Source organism: Rhipicephalus microplus, chromosome X, assembly GCF_043290135.1.
Source record: "Rhipicephalus microplus isolate Deutch F79 chromosome X, USDA_Rmic, whole genome shotgun sequence".
NCBI classification, from domain to species: Eukaryota; Metazoa; Arthropoda; class Arachnida; order Ixodida; family Ixodidae; genus Rhipicephalus; species Rhipicephalus microplus.
The window spans coordinates 141,616,853-141,637,841 of record NC_134710.1 but is presented as its reverse complement, the minus strand read 5'-3'; the positions used below and the strand labels follow the sequence as shown (position 1 = coordinate 141,637,841).

At 42.7% G+C, this 20,989-nt stretch overlaps 1 protein-coding gene across 3 annotated transcripts in view; it reads right to left on the bottom strand.

Moving 5' to 3' along the window:
* The window catches only part of l(3)76BDm (trafficking protein particle complex subunit 8 homolog l(3)76BDm), a 223,669-nt gene extending 208,487 nt beyond the window's left edge, over window positions 1-15,182 (bottom strand). For all 3 annotated transcript variants that reach the window (XM_075877897.1, XM_075877898.1, XM_075877899.1), the window contains exon 1: window positions 14,833-15,182. In XM_075877897.1, the coding sequence (XP_075734012.1) occupies window positions 14,833-14,989 (157 nt within the window). In that variant the 5' untranslated portion in view covers window positions 14,990-15,182. The remainder of the gene's footprint in view (window positions 1-14,832) is intronic.
* Window positions 15,183-20,989: the final 5,807 nt, after the last annotated feature.

Below are 20,989 nucleotides of genomic sequence, written 5' to 3'. Positions count from 1 at the left end.
TGAAATAAAAAACAAGTTGTGTGGGAACTCTGACGCAAATTCAAATGAGAAAAACTAAGTGTAAATGAAACTGAATAACTTGATATTTTTTAAGTATAAGTCTTTTGGAGAAAAAAAAAACATTTTTTTTCCACAACAGACATGAAAAATAGGTTTGTTGTACAGCAAACAATACACATGAAATTTATACATTCTACAGCAATACTGCTTGACAGTAGAGCACATGCTATTATTTAATGCCACAAAGAATGGACAGCTACTTCGTATATTTTTTAGGAAATAGTGTCACCACCATGCAAGTCACCACTTCTCCAAGCAACAAACACAGCCACTCACTTGGCACACTGTAAAGCACCAGGCATACTGATAAGGCATACTGATGAGGTACTGATGTCTTAATCTTATTATCACGGTTTGATCCTCTAAGCATGTTTTCTCAATTTAGAGCAATCATAACTGGTCGGCACAATGTTCACAGCAGGTGCTTCCTCTTGAAATAACCCAGGATAATGCCAGGTTTCCTTAATTGTAGACATTTCTTCATATTTTGCAATGGCAAATATTGCAATATTTGTTTCAGTGATCTTGTTGAGTATACTTTCAGCCCTTTATTGCATTAACATATTGTGCTTCACGTGCAAGGCCAAGCTCTAGCCACTACACTTCAATGCTGGCAAGACACAAAAGCGCATGTGGGAAAGAGGTGATGGGGGGAAATGTGGGAAAAAACTAATTTATCTACTTGTGCATGAAATATTGCAAAATTTAGCCCAGGTATGTAATTTGTGCTGATTTCAAAACTTGTTAAGAAGTTTAGTGGTGTTCAAAGTAAAAGCGCCTTGCGACTCTGAATACCCAACTGCTGGAATTGAATATTCCAAGTTTCAAATATTCACACACCCCTAGTAATAGCTAAACTTGCTGAGATTTCAGAATTATAAGTGAAACATAATGGCTCACATAGGAGATAGCACTTTGGATTCTGTGACGTAACACTTGCATATCAGTGTTGGTCATGTTCACGTGTCAACGTAAAATTATAAATATGAATCTTTTGCCTTCACTTTCTCATCTGTAAAACAAATATTTTCCTAGCAAGATTTAAAAAAATAATGTTTCAAAATAATATATGATGAGTAAGTTGAATTAGCATTTCTCTGAAAGGGTCTCTGCAACAATTTTTCAAGTAACCATTGCAGGGCTTCATTAAATAAGTTCATTGCCTCCCGAATTGACCGCCACAAAAATATTTAGAATCCACCAAGTATGAGCGCAGTTACAGTGATTTGTCACATGCTGTAATTTCTTTCTCTCTCTGCTCAGCCCAATGAGCACACTGGAAGCTAAATAGAGAAGGCAGCTCAGAGGAAAGAAGCTACATCATGTGCACCTCATGACCTTGAGCATTTTTTTTTCTTCAAACGCACGCCTTACTTTCATTGTGATTGCAAGCTTACGTGCAGGCAATAGGGGCCTCAATAACTATGCAGTTGACGATGATCAAATCAGCCAATGGGCATGAATTTGGGTACATGGCGTGGTTATTAGGGTATACGGCATCATTTGTAGAGAGAATAGGAAATAATTTCTAGCTGACTCAAAATTGATTGTAAATTCCAGGCCGCATGCTGTGCTATATTGTTTGGCTCACATGTAGGTGCCTTGACTACTGATCGGTAGCGTGTCCAAACCACGCTAAAAAAGTGTTGCAGGGCCTCTTTAAAGCATTCCTTTAAGATTACTGCTTCCCAACCCTCCCTGAAATACATGCACAAAATAAAATTAAAGGAAATACACAACTAGAGAGATTGCTATAGTTTATAAGCCCCTAAACCACCGAGAGGTCAAAATTTAGTCGTGTTGCAGTTTCTCACAAGTCCATAATGAACATGTAGCCATGAGAAATTTTTTAATGGTGCTGTAATACAGGAGTTACATGCATTTGATGATTCAAAGATTGCATTTGCTTATTGGTCTTTCCTTCATTACAATCTGTTCGTCGGTTTGTCTATCCTCCTTATGGAGGATAGACAAGCCACCTCGGCATTCAAGGAGGACGAACAGCAACTGCACGTAGATCTGCTGCTAACATGACCAAATGTTGATGCTAATGTCTCGAGCAATGCTGGTGAAACCGAAAGGCCCGGAGAGGAGTACATAATTGTGTGTGTGCGTGCATGCATGTACGTGTGTATAGTGCCCTCGCAGCTGTTTGGCATTGTTCATTTTGATGGCATTCCGAACTTAATGTGCATGTTTACTTGAAATGTTAAAAAGAAAATGCCAGGCCTGTGCAGTAGGCACAGCACAGTCACAGCGAAAGCTAAAAGAGTGGCCTTTCAGAGCCTTTACAAAACACTCATTGGGTAACTACTGCAAGCACACTTTCTTGGTATCCACTAGGGCATTAATAAACTTTTGGGTAGTAGGCCAGCATTCGCTACGTTATTTTTCGTCATTCTTCAGAGAAACGTGGTATCCGCTGAACACTTGCGAGGAATTTCATGCCAATTGTCCATGCAGTGGCTGACGACGATGAGGAATTATGGCTGTAGTGGGTATGCGCCACAGTTAATAGAGAGAGAAGAACAAGCTTTTGTAATGGGTTAGGGCATTGGACAGCCCACTCGTTATGCTAATCGCATTGTGCGATGACTGGTTGTTCTTTCGCTGTTTTTAAGGCGTCTTAAGTCGTATTAATGAGATTGCTTTCCCGACATCAAGCCTGCCTAAGGCAAGTTTGACAACAAGTCACAAGCACCGATGTAGCTCAGTGGCAAAATACTGGGCTGGCACCCTGCGCACCCAGGTTCGAGCACCACTGTGCCTTTGGTGTTAGGTCATGCCTGCCTAAGGCAAGTTGGACAACAAGTTACAAGCACCGGCGTAACTCAGTGTAGAATATTGGGCTGGCACCCAGTGGACCCGAGTTCAAGCCCCACTGTGTCATTGGTGCAAAGTCTCTTTTTATAATTTCGCACGATGTGGTTACAGACACCGGTGATCGCGATGAACATGCAACTGCGCGTGACCCGAAAAGTGATCTCATAACGAGCTTTTGCTGTAAAAAATTCACTGATGACTATGACAATGTTTCGTGCAAATTCTGAGTGCATCTTCGTCTTAAGGCAACACCAACTGTATTCAAAGTTCTGGCTATCTGCAGTTGTAGCAATGTAATGTTCATTACAAATTTTGCCACAGAAACTGCCAGCACTCTAATACTACGCACACCACTCTGTGCATTGCAGCCGTCGCGAACAAAGCGAAGTGGCAACAGCACTATAGTGTTAAAATAACCTTCTGTGTATTGCAAGCATTGCAAATCAAGCAAAATGCTGCAGCCCCATTATGACAAGCAAACCCAGCCGCAGTGCATGTGCCTGCCCTGCATGTGCAAGGGCTCTAACCGGGGGGGGCCAGAGTGCATGACAGAGGAAAAAAGCAAGGTTAGAGGCCAGTGGCTCATATAATGACAGACTTCAGATTCATTCACTCTCTTTCATACTTGTTCGCTCTATCGGTTACGCTGACACCTACGACGACGTTGCTTAACACAGAAACAGGCAACAGAAGATACATAAGATGTTGCAGGGGGTTTAGGCCCCTTTAAACAGAGTTACCTAGCACACAAAAAATGGCTACTCGGCAGACAAATCTATGTTTATACTTGCATCACTTTATACTCATGAGTCCTCTGGCATGTGTGTATGTGAGTGTGTATGTATGTATGTATATATATATATATAGATGAAATAGAGGATCAGAGTTTCTTCTGGCTACCGTAATAAAAGTTATAGACTTCGAGAATAGTGCAGTATAGGAAACAAAACAATAAAATATTTATTTAATTCTAACAGTTTCGGCTGGTGGACCAGCCTTCTTCGGAGGATGTAAGTGAAATGGTACAAGTTCCCGTAGCAGAGGGTCACCCTCACAGTTTGAAGACCCTCAAAAAAAAAAAAAAAAACCCGAGATAAACGGGCGAACGAGGTAGCAACAGACAACAAGAAGCAGAAGAAGGAGAGGAACTAGAAAGGAGCGACGGAGAGCCGCCAGGAACGAGCGGGTAATTCACCCAATAACAATGCCAGAATTACCCGCTCGTTCCCGGCGGCTCTCCGTCGCTCCTTTCTAGTTCCTCTCCTTCCTCTGCTTCTTGTTGTCTGTTGCTACCTCGTTCGCCCGTTTGTCTCGTGTTTTTTTTTTTTTTTTTTTTTGAGGGTCTTCAAACTGTGAGGGTGACCCTCTGCCACGTTTCACTTACACCGTTTCACTTACATCCTCCGAAGAAGGCTGGTCCACCAGCCGAAACTGTTAGGATTAAATAAATATTTTATTGTTTTGTTTCCTATACTGCACTATTCTCGAAGTCTATAAATATATATATATATATATATATATATATATATATATTGCCGATATTGAGTCATCTTGCACTCACTTCAAATAGCTGGCACTTAATGTTGAAAAAATATTTGCACAACATGCTAAGTTGAATATACGCAATAGAGTTTATTTCTGAACACTAAAAAGAAACCTGCCTGCCTTCCACTAATAAAAAATACAGAACATATAAAGAACACAATTCACAACTGAAAAACTATTGTATGAACTCCAAAATGTCATCTAACGATATTGCCACGTTCCGTTTCCCAAGTTTTGTTATCGTCCCAAAACACTACACAATTCTCAGCGCAAACCGCGCCTGCAGTTTTTGAGAAGCTTCCGGACTGTAGTAGATCATTTCGATAAGATCACGCCTACTCTGCGAACTGTACAGATTATTCTGAAACCTACGCCATTGCCAGCGATAACGCTAGAACATTCGACAGCAGGAGTATAAATGCCGACGCGCTTCGCCGCTTGTCAGTAGTTGATCGACGGCCGACGCTCCGTTCACTGCTATCTGTGCAAGACTGCTACTGTAATCGAACTTTCCATTTACCGGGCACAGGTTCACCCAAATAAACAGTTAAATCCCAACATAAAGTCTCCTGTCTTCGGCCACGTCACGACCCCGTGACAATATAAAATTGGCAGGCTTGCCTGGAATGACCATAAGTGGAAACCGAGGGTTCACCATTTCTGGTTTCTATTTTCATTGTCTGGTTTCCATTCCCACGCTCTTTCCTTTTGCCAATCCTTCTTGATGGTTTGCATCTACTAATATTTTTGAAACCGAAGATGCTTTGAGCAAAAATTATTGACATAAAGCTGAACCCCCTGATGAGCACTTGAAATTTTCTCTTCAGAGGTGTTATCACCACAAGAAGAAGAGCTCAAGTGATCACCATCACTGGGTTCTTCACTTCAAGACACAAGATAAGCATAGGTATCTGAGTTGCCTTCATTCCAAGAACATGACTAAGATGACTAGGATGAAAAACTTTTTTGGGGGCAGACTGGCCAGCTTTGCATAACCCCACCGGACGTCATGTTTTTACACAAAACCTGCACTCCTGTTGTAGAAAAAACTGAAATTGTCAAGTGCTTCTATCTGGTAGGTGACACGTAGTCTAAGTCAGGGACGAGTGCTTCCTATTTTGAACACTAAACACCAGGACCCATTCTGGTAGCATGAGATGAGCTATTCTCATCCAAAGTAGTATGGAGACGCTTTGACTAGGATGAGTTCTACATATACACTCAATGGGCTCAAGCACTGACAACCCTTTCACAGTCGGGCATTTCTGGTCATGACGCATTCCTGGTGTTGGCTTGGTTTCAGGAATATCAGGGAAGCTTGAACCGCAGAGAAATGGCACACCGTGAAGTCATAATGACAGATAGGGATGGAAAGGGGATACAACAACCTCGTCAGGTGCTGACATCAGCAAGTGAGGCAGTGGTGAACAAGCGAAAGCAGTGATTAAGTCATGTTTCGGTCTACTGAAGATGTAACGACGAGCTCCCCTAAACATGACATGCAACAGCAGACACACCAAAAGAATTTTGAAAAAAGCCTGCACATTTGCGATAGATGGCAGAACAACCATTGTACCCGTAATTACATGGTGCCGCATGGCCGCTACACCCGTGAGAGTAGCACGTGTTGAGCGGCGATGCCTCCCAGCAAGGAGGATGCAACACTCTGTACTCTTTAATACATGTACCAACACAGTGATGAAAAGCGGTGCTTCTGCATTGATTTGAAAGATTGTACAACCAGTATGATCATTCAAAATATGGAAGTTTTTGCAATTTGGAATGGTAAAATGCACAGCAGAGAACATAGCGGCGTGTCACACTGTGGGGAAACGCGAGAATGTACCAGTACAACACTACCAGCAAAAGGCTTAAAAAGGCCCTGAACCTCAAATTACAGCCTTTTAATCATTCGTTAGCTTGCTATGGGTCTTGGCGACTGTTATGACACCAGTGAAATCCGCAAGAATGATGTGTTTGATATTTTAATTTATTCTTGAAGTAGGTTTCCACACCTGCTGCAGCATTGTATACATAAACCGTTTTTGCTGCTGGAAGTGAGGCATCATTCATCTGGATTATTGATATGTGGGGTATAACAAACCAAAATTATCATACGATTATGAAAGACGCTGTGCTGGAGAGCTCCGGAAATTTTGACCACGTGGGGTTCCTTAACGTGCACCCAAATCTCAGCACACGGACCTACGGCATTTTTGCCTCCATTGTAAATGCAGCCGCCACAGCCGGGATTCGACCTCTTGACCTGCGGGTCAGCAGCAGAGTACCTTAGCCACTAGACCAGCGCGGTGGGGCAGGCATCACTCATCTTATATGCTGTTCATTTTGATTAGATGAAAATAAATATATTGTCCATGCTAGCCATGTGTGGTGTAGTATAGTGAAGTGCTGGTGTCTATGAAGTGTGGTGACACCATGGTGTTATGTACAACGTGCTTGAAGGCAACGGCAGTAGTGCTTCTCGATATAGTGGCGAAAATACGATGACGACGTTGGCGCGAAACATCACGCATGAAACTGCGGCCCGCCAAAAGAAAGAGAAAGTTTGTGCGAAAGGTTGCGCTGCCAAAGCACGAAAGAGAAGAAGAAGAAGACGAGTCTGGGGCCGAACGAGATCGAGCTGGCTGGAGTGAAGATCCTGGGTGTCGCGGAACTGCGGTGTCGGGTTCCGGACCCGAACGCGTGAAGTCAGGCAAGGCCAGGACGCTCCAGCTGCCCATGGTGTACTTGGAGGTACGCGGCCTTCTAGAGTTCCGGCCGTGGCTATTCAAGGTCACGTCCCAGGTGTCTGGGCTTCGACTCCGGTCCCGAACCACCCGTGGAGAGCGGAGCCTTCCGGGTGGTGATCGCCTCCTCGAAACGAGCCAGCATCGGTAAGCAGCCGCAGTTCTTGCTAAGGCAAGGGCTACCTCGTCTTCCGCCAAACATAGCCGTGCTGGTCAGCGCGTGACTTCAGCTGCTGAGACATCACCAGCGTCCGCCACCTCAACCCACCAAACCACCGCCACCATCAACGCCACCGGTGACTATTGATTTTCATAAACATTATAGCTGGACAACTTACAGGACATGTTTTAGTTTGTCAGCTCAGAGTCGGTGTCTGTACACTGTAACTTCATCTCTTTTTTTTCTCTTGATTATGCTTGAAGTTTCTACTTTTCGGCTTCTTCATTTCTTAGCTCGGAGACTTTCACTCCGAGCAACAATTTACTCACCCGTAAACCTGCATCACAAATTGGTGTCTAGTGACAGGACAAAGTCATTTTCTTCATCTGGATTTTCGGACGCGGTGCGAACCATGACCAGCACGTGGGAGATATTAGAATTGGCTGAACGCACGGGTCTGAAGGGAACAGAGTTCAGAGTTTGGTATGAGGAGCGGATGGAAAGAGAGTGTGAGCAACGGGCTGCAGAGCGAAAGGCGGCGAAAGAAAAGCTAGAATTAATGACACTAGAACTCGAGCAGCGACTCGAACTTGCGATGGCAAAAAGGGGGCATCTGGGGATACAGAGGAGTAAACCAGTGGCTGAGGTGTGCTCTCACAGCAGTTACATCTGGAGCAATTTTAATTTATGTCAGGCTGACCCTGTACCTCGTCATGACCTTTCGCTAGACAACGAAACTATGGAAGAGTATGGCAGGGTGGTGGGTAGCCAAGAAACTAGGAAACTCGAGGAGCTTATTGAAGCACGGGAATGCTTCATGAGCATGGAACAAGAACGTTCCATTCAAAGTAAAGGGTGTGTTAAAACCTGCAAGAAGTCAAGCACACTTCATGCAGAGGTAGGATTGTCTCTGAAGAGCTCCACTGAAGGAACAGTAAAAGGTCTCCTAGCTAACGCCGGCGAATGCCATAATGAAAGCTCCGATCTAGTTTCTGCCTATTGTTTTGGGCCACTGGATGTAGCAACAGGCGCTACGTACACAGCTTTTCACGATGAATATAACTCACCCATACAGAGAGAGGGCTTGAGTTCTCGAGAAATTGTAGATGATGCTTCCATGAGAACACTGGAGCAAAATGCAGAAACACTTGTTGAAGAACAGAGAGTAGAGTTGCAATGTAGGTCAGCTCTATGTGGTAATGAGGGTAGTCACGATGACCCATGCAGAAAGAAGGGTTGAAAGTTTTGATGAACAAGCAAGACAAAAAACTGAAGTGATGGAAAGTGAACCCGAAGGCAGTAATGGTCCAGCAGGCTATTGTACAAGGAAGGACGCCGACTGGTGCTTTCTGGCATCTTCGGTTGAAGAGGTCGCTTCTCTAAAGGTGTCTGAACGATTGTCGGCTTACGAGCTCAAGCAAGGCGTTCCTGGGAAGGATGAAGTCATTCGGACGTGGTTGTACTGGTGCGCCTGGAGGCAACGCTTCCGACTGGCATACAGTCATTCCAGTGTGTATGCTTGTGATTTAGAGGTAGGGCGTCTGGTGATACACCGCTTTAGGTTTAGACGAGCTTACAGTCGACAATTCTTCTACCGGCGTCGAATTCCTCACTCTTGTCAATTGGATAGGGCCACTAAACGTCTTGTTTGGGACGCTCTAACTTTAGCGTCAAGTTAGAATTCCTGGTGGTTTTTTTTGGATCTTGATTGCGGACTACGGAAGGGTGTTTCATGTGAACAGTTGAAGAAGTTACACGCAATGTAACATTGACTTGATGTAAAATTCTTTTTTTACTTAATAGGATATATATGAAAAAAAGGTGGTGTACTAAACAGGCTAATTTGGGGATCTTCATTATCCGCTAGATGAGTTCATCCTTTTTCTTGCTTTGTGTGCATATAGTGGTTAGTGAATGTCGACCTTTGGACAATGTAGGGGAACTGCGTGACTGTGTGTTTTGAATGACATCATCCGAGAACTGAGCCGCAGTTTTTCGTGCAGAAAAACTTTCCCAAAAAGGGGCCTCTTGTGGTGTAGTACAGTTAAATGATGGTGTCTGTGAAGTGTGGTGGCACCGTGGTGTTATGTACAACGTGCTTAAAGGCGACGGCAGTGGTGCTTCTTTATTGAGCGGCGGAAATACGATGATGTTGGCGTGAAACGTCTCGCATAAAACTGCGGCCCGCCAAAAGAAAGAGAAAGTTTGCGCGAAAGGTTGAGCTGCCAAGGCACGTGAGGGAAGAAGAGGAAGACGAGTCGGGGCAGAATGAGATCGAGCTGGCTGGAGTGAAGATCCTGGGTGTCGCGGGACTGCGGTGTCGAGTTCCGGACCCGAATGCGTGAAGTCAGACAAGGCCGGGACGCTCCAGCTGCCCATGGTGTACTCGGAGGTACGCGGCCTTCCAGAGTTCTGGCCGTGACTGTTCAAGGTCACGTCCCAGGTGTCCGGACTTCAACTCCGTTCCCGAACCACCCGTGGAGGGCGGAGCCTTCCGGGTGGTGATCACCTCCTCGAAACGAGCCAGCATCGGTAAGCAGCCGCAGTTCTTGCTAAGGCAAGGGCTACCTCGTCTTTCGCCAAGCGTCGCCGTGCTGGTCAGCGCGTAACTCCAGCTGCTGAGACATCACCAGCGTCCGCCACCTCAACCCACCAAACCATCGCCACCATCAACGCCACCGGTGACTGTTGATTTTCATAAACATTATAGCTGGACAACTTACAGGACATGTTTTAGTTTGTCAGCTTAGACTCAGTGTCTGTACACTGCAACTTCATCTATCTTTTTTCTCTTAATTATGCTTAAAGTTTCTACTTTTATTTTCTTACTTTAAACGGCTTCGTCATTTCTTAGCTGGAGGCTTTCTCTCTGAGCAACAATTTACTCAACCGTAAACCTGCATCACACCATGCACTCATTGAGAATAATTCACACATTGTATCGTAAAATTTAAAACAAGATCTAAGTGTACTACGCGGTAGAAAACACGAACGGGAAAAAGACAAGGACAAGCACAGACTATCAACTAAACTAAAGGTTTATTCATCCCGCATTGCATATATATATATACGACAACCAGGAAAAAAAAGAGAAGAAAGAAAGGAAGGAAAGTAGCATTGTTCACGAATGCCCTAGACAGATCCTGCTCTCACATAATGAACACAATCTTCAAGAATCAAGTGGATCGTCTAAAAGAAGCTGGCTATCCTGATTCCCTTTTCGTTTCTGTGGCCGAAAGTATGAAAAAAGTCCACAAGTGGAGAGAGTGCTGATTGCAGGGACAAAGGCAAACGCAACAACGTCGCGGTGATCCCTTACATGCACCAGCTATCGCACCAGATAAAAAAAGTCGGCCAACGCCTATGCGTGCAGGTTTTTTTTCAGCCCCGCACAAACTTTCCCAGCTCGCCAAACTGACATGTGCAAACATTAGGCCTAAGCAGTCCTGCAGTGCCAGGCACAAATCTCAGTTTGTCCGATGTGTCACGAATGTAGTATACAGGATTCCGCTGTCATGTGGTGCGTGCTACATTGGGCAGACTGGGAGGTGCCTCAACGAGCGCCTGCTTGAACACACACGCAATGTTCACAATGGCAATGAGGGCTTCTTAGCTCAGCATGTGAGCAGGTTTGGTTGCCATGCACTATTTAAAAATACAGTTGTATTATACAGGCACAAAGATGATCACACGCGCATGATTGTTGAAGCAGAGAGAATGGCTCAAGAACCTGACAACTGCGTAAGCTAACCATCGATTGCCCTCCTAGATAAGGAACTTCAATTTCTGGCAAATGGCGCATGTGTGTAATTTATTTGATATTCTGCCTGATGTTTCGCATATATGAAGTCTGATGTGCTAGTTTCCTTCCCTTCTTTCTTCTCTTTTTTTTACTGGTTGTCATATATATATATATATATATATATATATATATATATATATATATATATATATATATATATATATATATATATATATATATATATATGCAATGCCGGATGAATAGACCTTCAGTTGATAGTCTGCGCTTGTCCTTGTCTTTTTCCTGTCCGTGTTTTCTACCCATGTACACTAGTTACACCATGTATCACCAACTGGCCCAATCCTCCACTTTGATCCAAAACAATCCCCCCTTAACACCCCCCCCCCCTCCCTCTCGTGGCGAAAGATGACCAGGCAAGATTTGTACAAGGAAGGAAGAGGGGGGCTTTGCTCGGTTGTGGACCAATATTCAAGATGGTGGCAGAAGAATAGCCTTTAAAAGAATCCACAACCATGCTTCAAATAATATGCTTTATTGAATCAGCATGCACTTACTCTTTTTACTGAACCCTTTAAAATCCTTGCGTGAAACTGCACGTGTTATGACAAGTGGTGACAGCTTTTTTCAAATGCATGAACAATTTTTGACAACCCAGAGGCACCACAATGTGGAAGCACTAAGAAATCAAGTACATATCAAAAGTCTCTCGGAACTTGGGTTTCTAGGAACGGCTGTTGCAGGACTCTTAGAGAAGAGGTTGAAAAAAAAAAATGATGCGAGGGGAGGGGGGATGCCTGCTCGGTCATCGGCACATATTTCCATTCTCCTTAAAATGGCAAGGAGGCATTTGTTTGGGATTTTACCGCACTGCGTTTGATACATAATACAGAGCTAAGGTTGAATCCAATTTGTGCGCCAATTTCAATTTCGCTGCGACTGTGACACCACTAGCGCTGTCGATAAAATTACTGTGCTGAAGTTACTCTATATGTGTAGACTAGAGTCACTTTACAGTAACTCTAGTCTACACAATGCACAGCCTTCATCAATGCACCATACTTTGCATTACTGCATTAGGGCAAAACCATTCATTTCACTACGACAAACACAGAATTTCCCTGTACTGTCAACTGCTTGAGCTCGTTGTCACCTGCAGACATTATTCTTTTCAGTGAACTTGAGCAAGAACATGTTCCTAATGCAACTGTGTTCCGTTCCACATTCCTGCATGGCCCTCATCGTCTTCATGTGACTATGGTGAGGCATTGGTCTCGCTTGCATCAGTGTAACGTTTTACAGCCACATGTTTTCATACTTAATGCATAGCACGTCGCTTCCTCAGGGGGAAATCACATTCAACGTTCGTCCAGTCCAAGCAGCTCATCATTTCAGAGGCATTTTAACTTCTCTTTTGTCAGCATAGAGTCACCTGCTGAATTGTGCGACACCGGACATGTCAAGAGTGCAGCACAGGCGTAAAACAGGAAGGCCACCATGTGTGGCAGCATTCTGATAATAATAATATGTGGCGTTTAACTTCCCAAAACCACCGTATGATTATGAAAGACGTCTGTCGAGAACTCCGGAAATTTTGTCTACATCTTTAACAGGCACCCAAATCTGAACACATGGGCCTACAGCATTTTCACCTCCATCAAAAATGCACAGCAGCCGACATTCGATCCTGTGACCTGCGGGTCAGCAGCCAAGTACTTTAGCCATTAGACCACCGCAGGGAGGCAGCCTGGCAGCACTCTGGTACAGCAAAATATAAGCAGCATTTCGAGTGGAACCAGATAAAACCAGCCTAACACGTTATTCGGTGAGTGACATCTAAAAGAGTGAGATGATTTCTGTTATCTGCTTTTATATTGCAGTTAGAAGCTCAATAACTTCTGTTTTTATGTGTCTATCCTCACTTTTTTTTTGCATTCATCTCGAGATACAAGGAACGTGTTGCAAGGTAAAACTATGTAAGTGACGTTTGGTTACAGGGCCCTTTGAATAGAAGCTGTGCAAAATCCCATTTGTTCAGAAAGTGCAAGCAGCAATGAAGAACGCTTACTGTTAGGTGCAATTCCCATAGTAACTATAAGTCAATAAATATTTTTCTGTCTTATAAATCCCATCAATAGGTTTTATATGGTACCACTTAAAGGTGCCTACAATAAGGTACAGGTCCCATAGTAATCATATATGGTAACTATGGTCTAAAAATATGTTTTCGGTTTTATTAAATCTACATGTTTCGAGGCACTATTTTATATTGCTGATTAGGCTTAACATCTCAAAGCAATATAGGGGTTGCAATGGACATCACAGTGAAGAGCTCTGGGCCAATACAACCTAGGGTTCCTCAATGCACACCCAAAAATAGGTGCAGAAGTACATTAGCATTCCCTACTCTTATCAGAATGCACACAGCCCTTCTGTGATATGATACAACTTTCAGGATGTCATGACATGGTCCCCACCTGTATGTTTGCTTTTTTTTTCATGTGCAGCTATGTAACCTAAACATTTCTAGTAATGTTTGTCTCTTACAGCATCCCACATTTTCAGAAACAAACTTCAAACAAACCCATAAGGTGTAGCTTGATGGCAAATCAAGATTAGAGCGAATGCAGCATGTGGTACCAGTATTTCTGTGTATGCAGGAGTCCACAGTTAGAGTGAAAATGCTGATATCCCCCTGTGTGCGTGATTGCCCACTCAACACACTTGGCATTGGGTGGAGGTTACATGCTAACGCATTCTCTCTTGCGTGCAAGTGTGAACACAGCAAACAAAAGATATATCCTTTGTCCCCGTTGTTGACCATAGTTTGTTTTAATGAAATCACCATTCAAAAACAAACCATTGAGGTTTTATGTCATACATAAGTGAAACACATCATAAATAACATTTACCTACAAGCAGAAGCAAAATAGATCAATAGAAAAGCTGACACAACAATGTTTAAGCTGTCATTACTGTCAGTTATTCTACCAGGAGATTATAAGTCTATATAAAATTCTGTTGCACGATGTTACTTTAAGGCAAAAATTATGTTCGTGAAATGAGATAACACCACTTCACTAATTATACCTATTGACAGACGTTAAACACCTAGACATGAAGTTATTAATGAAGGTTTTCAAGAAGTCAAAAGTACGCTACGTAACTAATGGGTGGATGGTGTTTGTGCATGCGTTTCTTGTTTGTTTTTTTCGCTAGAATCAGACATCGTTAATGACTTGAGAAACAAGCAATGTCAGCAAAAACAACAATCAGATGTTTCAGAGATTGCTTACAAGTAAGGAAAACTACAAAAAATGAATGCCATGCTATATTTGATGGTTATAAAACGCCGTGACGTCAACCGTAAGGTTACGGCGTTAAAAAAAAATGTTACCCTAATTTTAGCGAGCATAGAATGTACCACGTTAGCCTGAAAAAAAGATACAGTGACTTCAAAGCGTACTCTACGTGCGGTAATACATGACGAGTGGTACCGAGCAGGTGATTAGCGTCAAGATAGGTAAATGTCACACTGCACCATCAAGATGCGAGACTTTTATGAACCAACTCACAGCATGTAAAAACGGTTACATTGTGGCTCTTTTTAACTATATTTACCGCATATTTCTACCATCGATAAAGGGGGAATACAAGCGCACTTGAGTCCCACTAAATCCCCTTTCTAAACACGTATCGATTCGTGTAGTACGGAACGGAACAGGCTGCACACCTACCTTCCACTTGCTGGCAGAAAGGTTGCACCAGTTCTGCGAATGAGAGATTGTTTCTTCGGCACACATCTTCGGCGTCAGAAGTGCACTGCACCGTTACTGTAGGGGCGAAAACGCCTTGGATGAAATCCTCTGCTGTCCGCTTGTTGGCGTTCATCATTGTAAACCACTGCTGCGAGGATCCACGAGTTCATGTGCTGCGCCGTTTCATTCTGGATTTGATCGGTATGCGGCGTTCACTTGCATGCTGCTACCAAGTGATGACAACCGCTTGCGCTCAGCCTTTAGTTCAATTATTTTCTTCCGGATTTTAGGCAGCGAAGCGGCAGCCGCCACCACAGGGAAGCATTCTCATCGCCGGAAGTTATCCTGCCCCCCTAGTCGGAAGCACGACCTCCTCTCGTGGTCGGAAGCCAATACTGGGCCAAGCCATCGTAAAGGCCGTTTCACGTGACACAAAAAGTAGCAATTTTCAGGCTGCGAATTTGCTCGCAGCAAAAAAAAAAGGCAATTCGCTTTCACTGCAGTGTTCCACAGCGAGCTTTCAAGATGTATAAAATTTTCGCTCTGATCGCAGCGGTGGCAGCAATTTTTGGTTGGGACCCGTCGAAATAGGGTTGGTCCGGCCAAGCCGTCGAAATAGAGTCGACGTGTTTGTTTTGGTCGCGACCGGCCGGTCGTGGTTTTGGTAGAGTGTGCTAGAATTTAGTTTTGGTAATGGCCGATGCTGTGCATTTTAAAATGAATTCAGACTGGAAAGTGTTCTTAAATGACGAAACAAGCGAGCCCTTTGTTACCGTTCACGGTAGTTTCATAATATCATAATGCACATATTACTGCATTACATTCGTGTCTGTCACAATGAGTGGTGGCAAGAACTCGCCGCTCCAGTCGCAGGGCGAAAATCGCGGACCGTTCGCGGTCCATGTGAAACGAAACCGCCATTAGCGATGGTTGCGAACAGAGCGAACGGAGCGATTTTTTTCGCGGCATGTGAAACAGCCTTAATGTAGCCAAGCCCGCTGCTAGACGATCGCTAGAACTTCTATAGAGATCCTGCTAGAATCTCTAGATCTATACGAAACTCTAAGTCTAGAAACATCTGCTAAAGCTCTTGTAGCCTACTTGACGAATTCAAGCAAAAGCATGAGCGCGGCACTGCAGTCACCGCAGTCGAGCTGTCTAACGTTCTTATAGTTTGTTCAACACGTGTGAGTGCTAAACAAGGACACATATGCGAGTAGCTTTTCTTATGTTTTTTTTTTGGGGGGGGGGGGGAATTAAAGGGTGTACGTGTTTCACTCGCTTGCACGACCCACATTCTACTTATCTCATCAGGTTCACAAATCACCAGAACTCTCTTGGTCCAGTTTCATAGAAGCTAACGAGTGTCATACAGGATGAAGAATTGCGCGATTTAGTTTAAGGTTACGTAAATGGTGAAATGAAAAATTACAAATCAAAATGATAGTTTTTTTTTTTTTTTGTCGTACCTTGCGTTTACCACCACATTGCTAATGTGCACCTATAGATCTAATCTGGGTAGATGAGCGACTTACCTGCATGCCTCTTGGTCATGTCATGATTGGTACAAAAATTCTCTGGAATTTCAATAACGTCACATAAAATGTATTGGGTATACTATATCGGAATTATTCAAAATTAGGTGCACTTTCAACAGATACATTATCACTGGAAAGGTGAGAGTTTAACAATGTAAGAGCCTATACCTTTGAAGTGTGTGTACGCTTAGATCGATTACAATTTTTAACAGCAAGACCAAGGATACTAACCTGGTTCATCACCTGACTTGCTACTCTGGGCTTTGGGCGATAACTATGGTACAATGATAACATTTATAACTAAATAATACCTAGCCACACATATGTGCAAAAGTCATTCATGTTTCATTCAAGTGCTGGATTTCTTGAAAGCTCGGTATAACGTTTATTTCCTATTGCATGAAAATGGTTTACCAGGAGTATTCACGTGAAAGCGTTGAAGAGCTCAATTCACCAAAATTTTCGTGTCGGTGTCGTTGTTTGTGAGCAAACAATCGTCATCTTGTCCTTGACCAAAAATTTGAGAAAGATGCCAATAAACAATAAAAATTTTCAGTTTGAGAATCGAACCCAGGCTGTCTATGTGGCAAAAATTTGTTCTACCACAGAGCCATGCTCTGAAAACTTCAGTAAAAAAAAACACTATAAATGATAAGCAGTGGAAGAAGTCACCTTAACACATGCAATATCGTGTGGCAGAAGCGCAGAATTGTGCCATGTGTCACAACATACAAACAGTGCCATGAGTGGGTGTTTCAAGGGCCCATCCATTAGAAAGCACTCGGACATATTTAATCATCAGCTGTAAAAGCATCAACAAAGTAAGCAGCTGCTTAGGTTCACATGTCGCCTTGCGGAGCATAGTGGGCCCTTCACCGATTTGCATAAGCAAGAATTATGGCGTAGTGGGCTCTCAACAACTGCACTTGGAGTAGGCATTCTAGAATATTTTGAAACTACTAATGTTCGTTTCCTTATGACACGGATGAGGCATGCACGGGAACTGAAATCAGCCTATGTATACAGGGCCCGATTATGCTATTATGTTCTACTCTTGAAGGCAAAACTAAAGTGTCCTCCAAGTTATTTGCTCAGTACATGTATCAACATTCAAGCTCACAATTACAGTCCATAAACTGTGGCTCATGCATACAGATTTATAATAAAGCCAGCCAAGCACATTATGCTCAATTATTTAGGGCAAAGTTGGCATCAAAATTGATCTATCTAAGCCACCCCGTCACAGCTTCCGGTGCCGCTGAAATCTCACTCTGTGGCAGCATAACAACCATTTGGAGCATTTACCAAGCAAACAATTTCAAACACAGTAGTTGTCGTTAAGCTGCACCAGTTGTGCGACATATTTCCCAAAATCGATTTGTACACAGAGATGTACTTTAGTTAGAATACCTTAAAATATTAAATTGCACTACTGCTGTTTTTTTTTTTGCCGACAGTTTTAAGTTTCTTTAAAGCCATAACATCATGCCACCTAGCATTTTCCTAGCATGCACTTACCTGTGAATGAACATTACTATCCCTGATGCTTTAGTTACAGTACTGGAAGCAGAAGCCATGTAAATTTTCCATGCATTGTTTACTATCCAGTAGAATTGTTCTGATGACATTCGTGCTGTCAACAACCCAGGGCTTCACTGTATAGTGCACTGCCTGCTGTTCTGCTTCATGGAAAGATTCATTAAGATTGTGGTTCACGGACAGTTAAAAACATATGAAATTTGATAATTGGCCCTTTAAGTTCGAAATTTAATATGTGATCCACGAACTTCAGATAATGCAAGTGCTAAACAAGGTCACATATGCGAGTAGCTTTTGTTATGTTTTTTTTGGGGCAAGAGAGAACGGCTAATGTTCGTTTCCTTACTGTCGTTGTTGTCGAGAAACAGAACTGAGACAACGGGATGCTGGAACGCAAAGCTTTTCCATTTCGGCGAAATCCTACCCGCTGAAGCATGTGATATTGTTGAAGAAGTCTTGTGATTGTACGGGTAGGTTAGAAATTAAGCACCCGGCAGGAAATTTTACATAAGTTTATCACAGAAAGATATTTTTTTGTAAAACAAACTACATTGAAATGGTCTATTAGAAGCTATTCTACTGAACTTAATAATGTAATCTTGCTGTCTAGTGTTGCAGTAATAGCAAATTTTGTGTACATACACAGTATAGGCCAGTTTGGCATCATTGTGTTTGACATCATTGTGCCTATCAACTACTTCAACTACACTGCACAAGCCGGTATGGTTCAATTACCACTCAAAATTACAGTTGTAACATAAAAACAGTTTGCAAGCACATTCATTATTCTTTTTCTCAGAAGACCACAAGAACGGCATCCTGGCACATGTTCTGTGCAAATTACGGGATCATTGCAGAAATGTAGCTGGATATAGCATGTTTTGCCTCTTAGCACTGTTTTGTGCAAATGGCACAGCTATTGCATCACTGCAAAAGAAGCATGGTAATTGAAAAGCAGCTGATTATTTCTGTAGCTTGTTAGTTTACAACATGCACTAGACCATGTGACAAACTGTGCTGTACAGTTTCGCTTGCACCAGTCAAAAACTGCTTGAAATTTAATGCTTTCTTGAATCATGCTGTCTGTAAATGCTGATGCAGACTGAATGTTGTCCAACCTGTGAGCTTTTTCCATTGTATACCTGCATTGCAATAAAAATCTTGAACTACAGCAACATCAGAATTGTGCAATGTGAATCCTCCACCACTGCTTAGCTACTGACATGACATCAACAACTGTGCAGTTATGTTTATTTTTGTTCCTTACACACATTGGTGCCAAAAGTGGAAACAATACATCAAAATGCCAAAACAATCAAATCAGAAAAAAATGTGCTCATAGTACACAGAACTCTTGCTTGGAATGCATTTCAGCACCAAAATGTATCAATACTGTACGCTCATACGCATACTAAGAACTGTGACCCAGTAAATCAGGAACGCCACGATGACAAATTAGTAGAACACTGTCCCGTATGTTGACTGAAGAGCTCCTCACCAGGTTTGGACATTGTAAAATGAACAAGCACCGAGGGAAAAAACGGGACGGGGAGAGGTAGGGGGTATTTTCTGACAATGACTATCCCTACAGGTGGCGTGGCAACAGAACAATTCACTTTGCTGAAACTTCTCCATTCTTGAAAAGGTTTGAAATGTTCTTTTGGATAAAGTTTGTCCTGTATGGCAACTTGCCGAGTTCAACCAAAATTTGCAACAGGGCCTGGTGAGGGGCCTTTACTCAGCATTATTCACATGAAATGTTGCATATTACAAAAAAACACTGATACATGTCCAGGTCAACAAAATATCTTTTAACTGTATTTGAAAGGCACTAGTTGTACTGAAAATTAAGGCACTCTTATTACTGTACACAATGCATTCAATTCAGTGGAATTCACATAAATGCTGCCACCTTGCAGATAACTCATGTAGCACACTGTTATCGATGAACTATGTGGGGAGCACGCTTGAAAGCACAATAAGGCAAGTGCCACTTAAAGCACTATTATGGTATCAAAAACAAGCAAGTCTACGTGGTTCCAACACATTCGTCTTTAGTTAAAGCACTCTGAGCCCCTATAAAATGTAGCAATTGCTTTTTTAAAGTAACCTTAAAATAAAAAACCTGGTCAAGCTACAGTGGTAGGTTACTCTCTCAGAGCAGAAAGCTTTTTAGCAAAACCAGATTCATTTTTCTTTTTCTTTATGTTGCACTAAATGGTCTGCTAGGCAACATGTTGCAGATTTAGCAGTTGGATTTGAGTTTGTGTTCTTGAACTAGCAAGGCTAAAAATGCTAGGCTGCAGGCTCTTTTTATTCTTTTTCAAAGTATAATTTTTATTTAATTAAAAAAATCAAATTAGCAACTCCTGCTCGTGAGACTACGAGGATCAAGTGCACATATTTTAATGTAATATTATCACCATGCTCTGCTGCTCTGTTCTAGAATGCTAAGGACTCCGCTCTTTCCGAGTCCCCTATATCTTTTTCCAGAAGTGTAATCTACCACACATGCTCAATATTCTATTTACTTTTGATTACCCTTTCCTAACCATTCAGTTGAAGTATGTAATAATAATTTCTATACATAAAATCAGCAGAATCCCTAAAATCATTTCATACTTGCAAGCAGTGAGGGAAGCATGAATTCCGAGATGTCAACAGCTTTCTCTAATGCCGTAACTCCTATTGGATTGGATAAACATTTATTTGGTCCTCCAAAATACAGATCACTGTGTTGCGGGCAGCTCCCACGTGGGGACTGAGATGCCAAGCTCCTCAGCCGCCTCGCGGGCTTGGTGGACAGCCCAGAGCTGATCTGCCAAGGATGAGCTGCGGATTGCCGCCTCCCATCTGGTGAGGTGATGTTCGATAAATGAGCGAATTTGGTGCACTGCCAGAGCATATGTTCTAATGAAGCTATTTCCCCACAATGTGGACAAAGATTACTTGGCTATAGGTCAGGGTACATAATGTGTAACATTTTCAAAGTAGAGAACATCCGCGTTTGCAAAAGCCTTAATGTAAGTGCTTGGGGCCGAGTTAGATTTTTGTGAGGT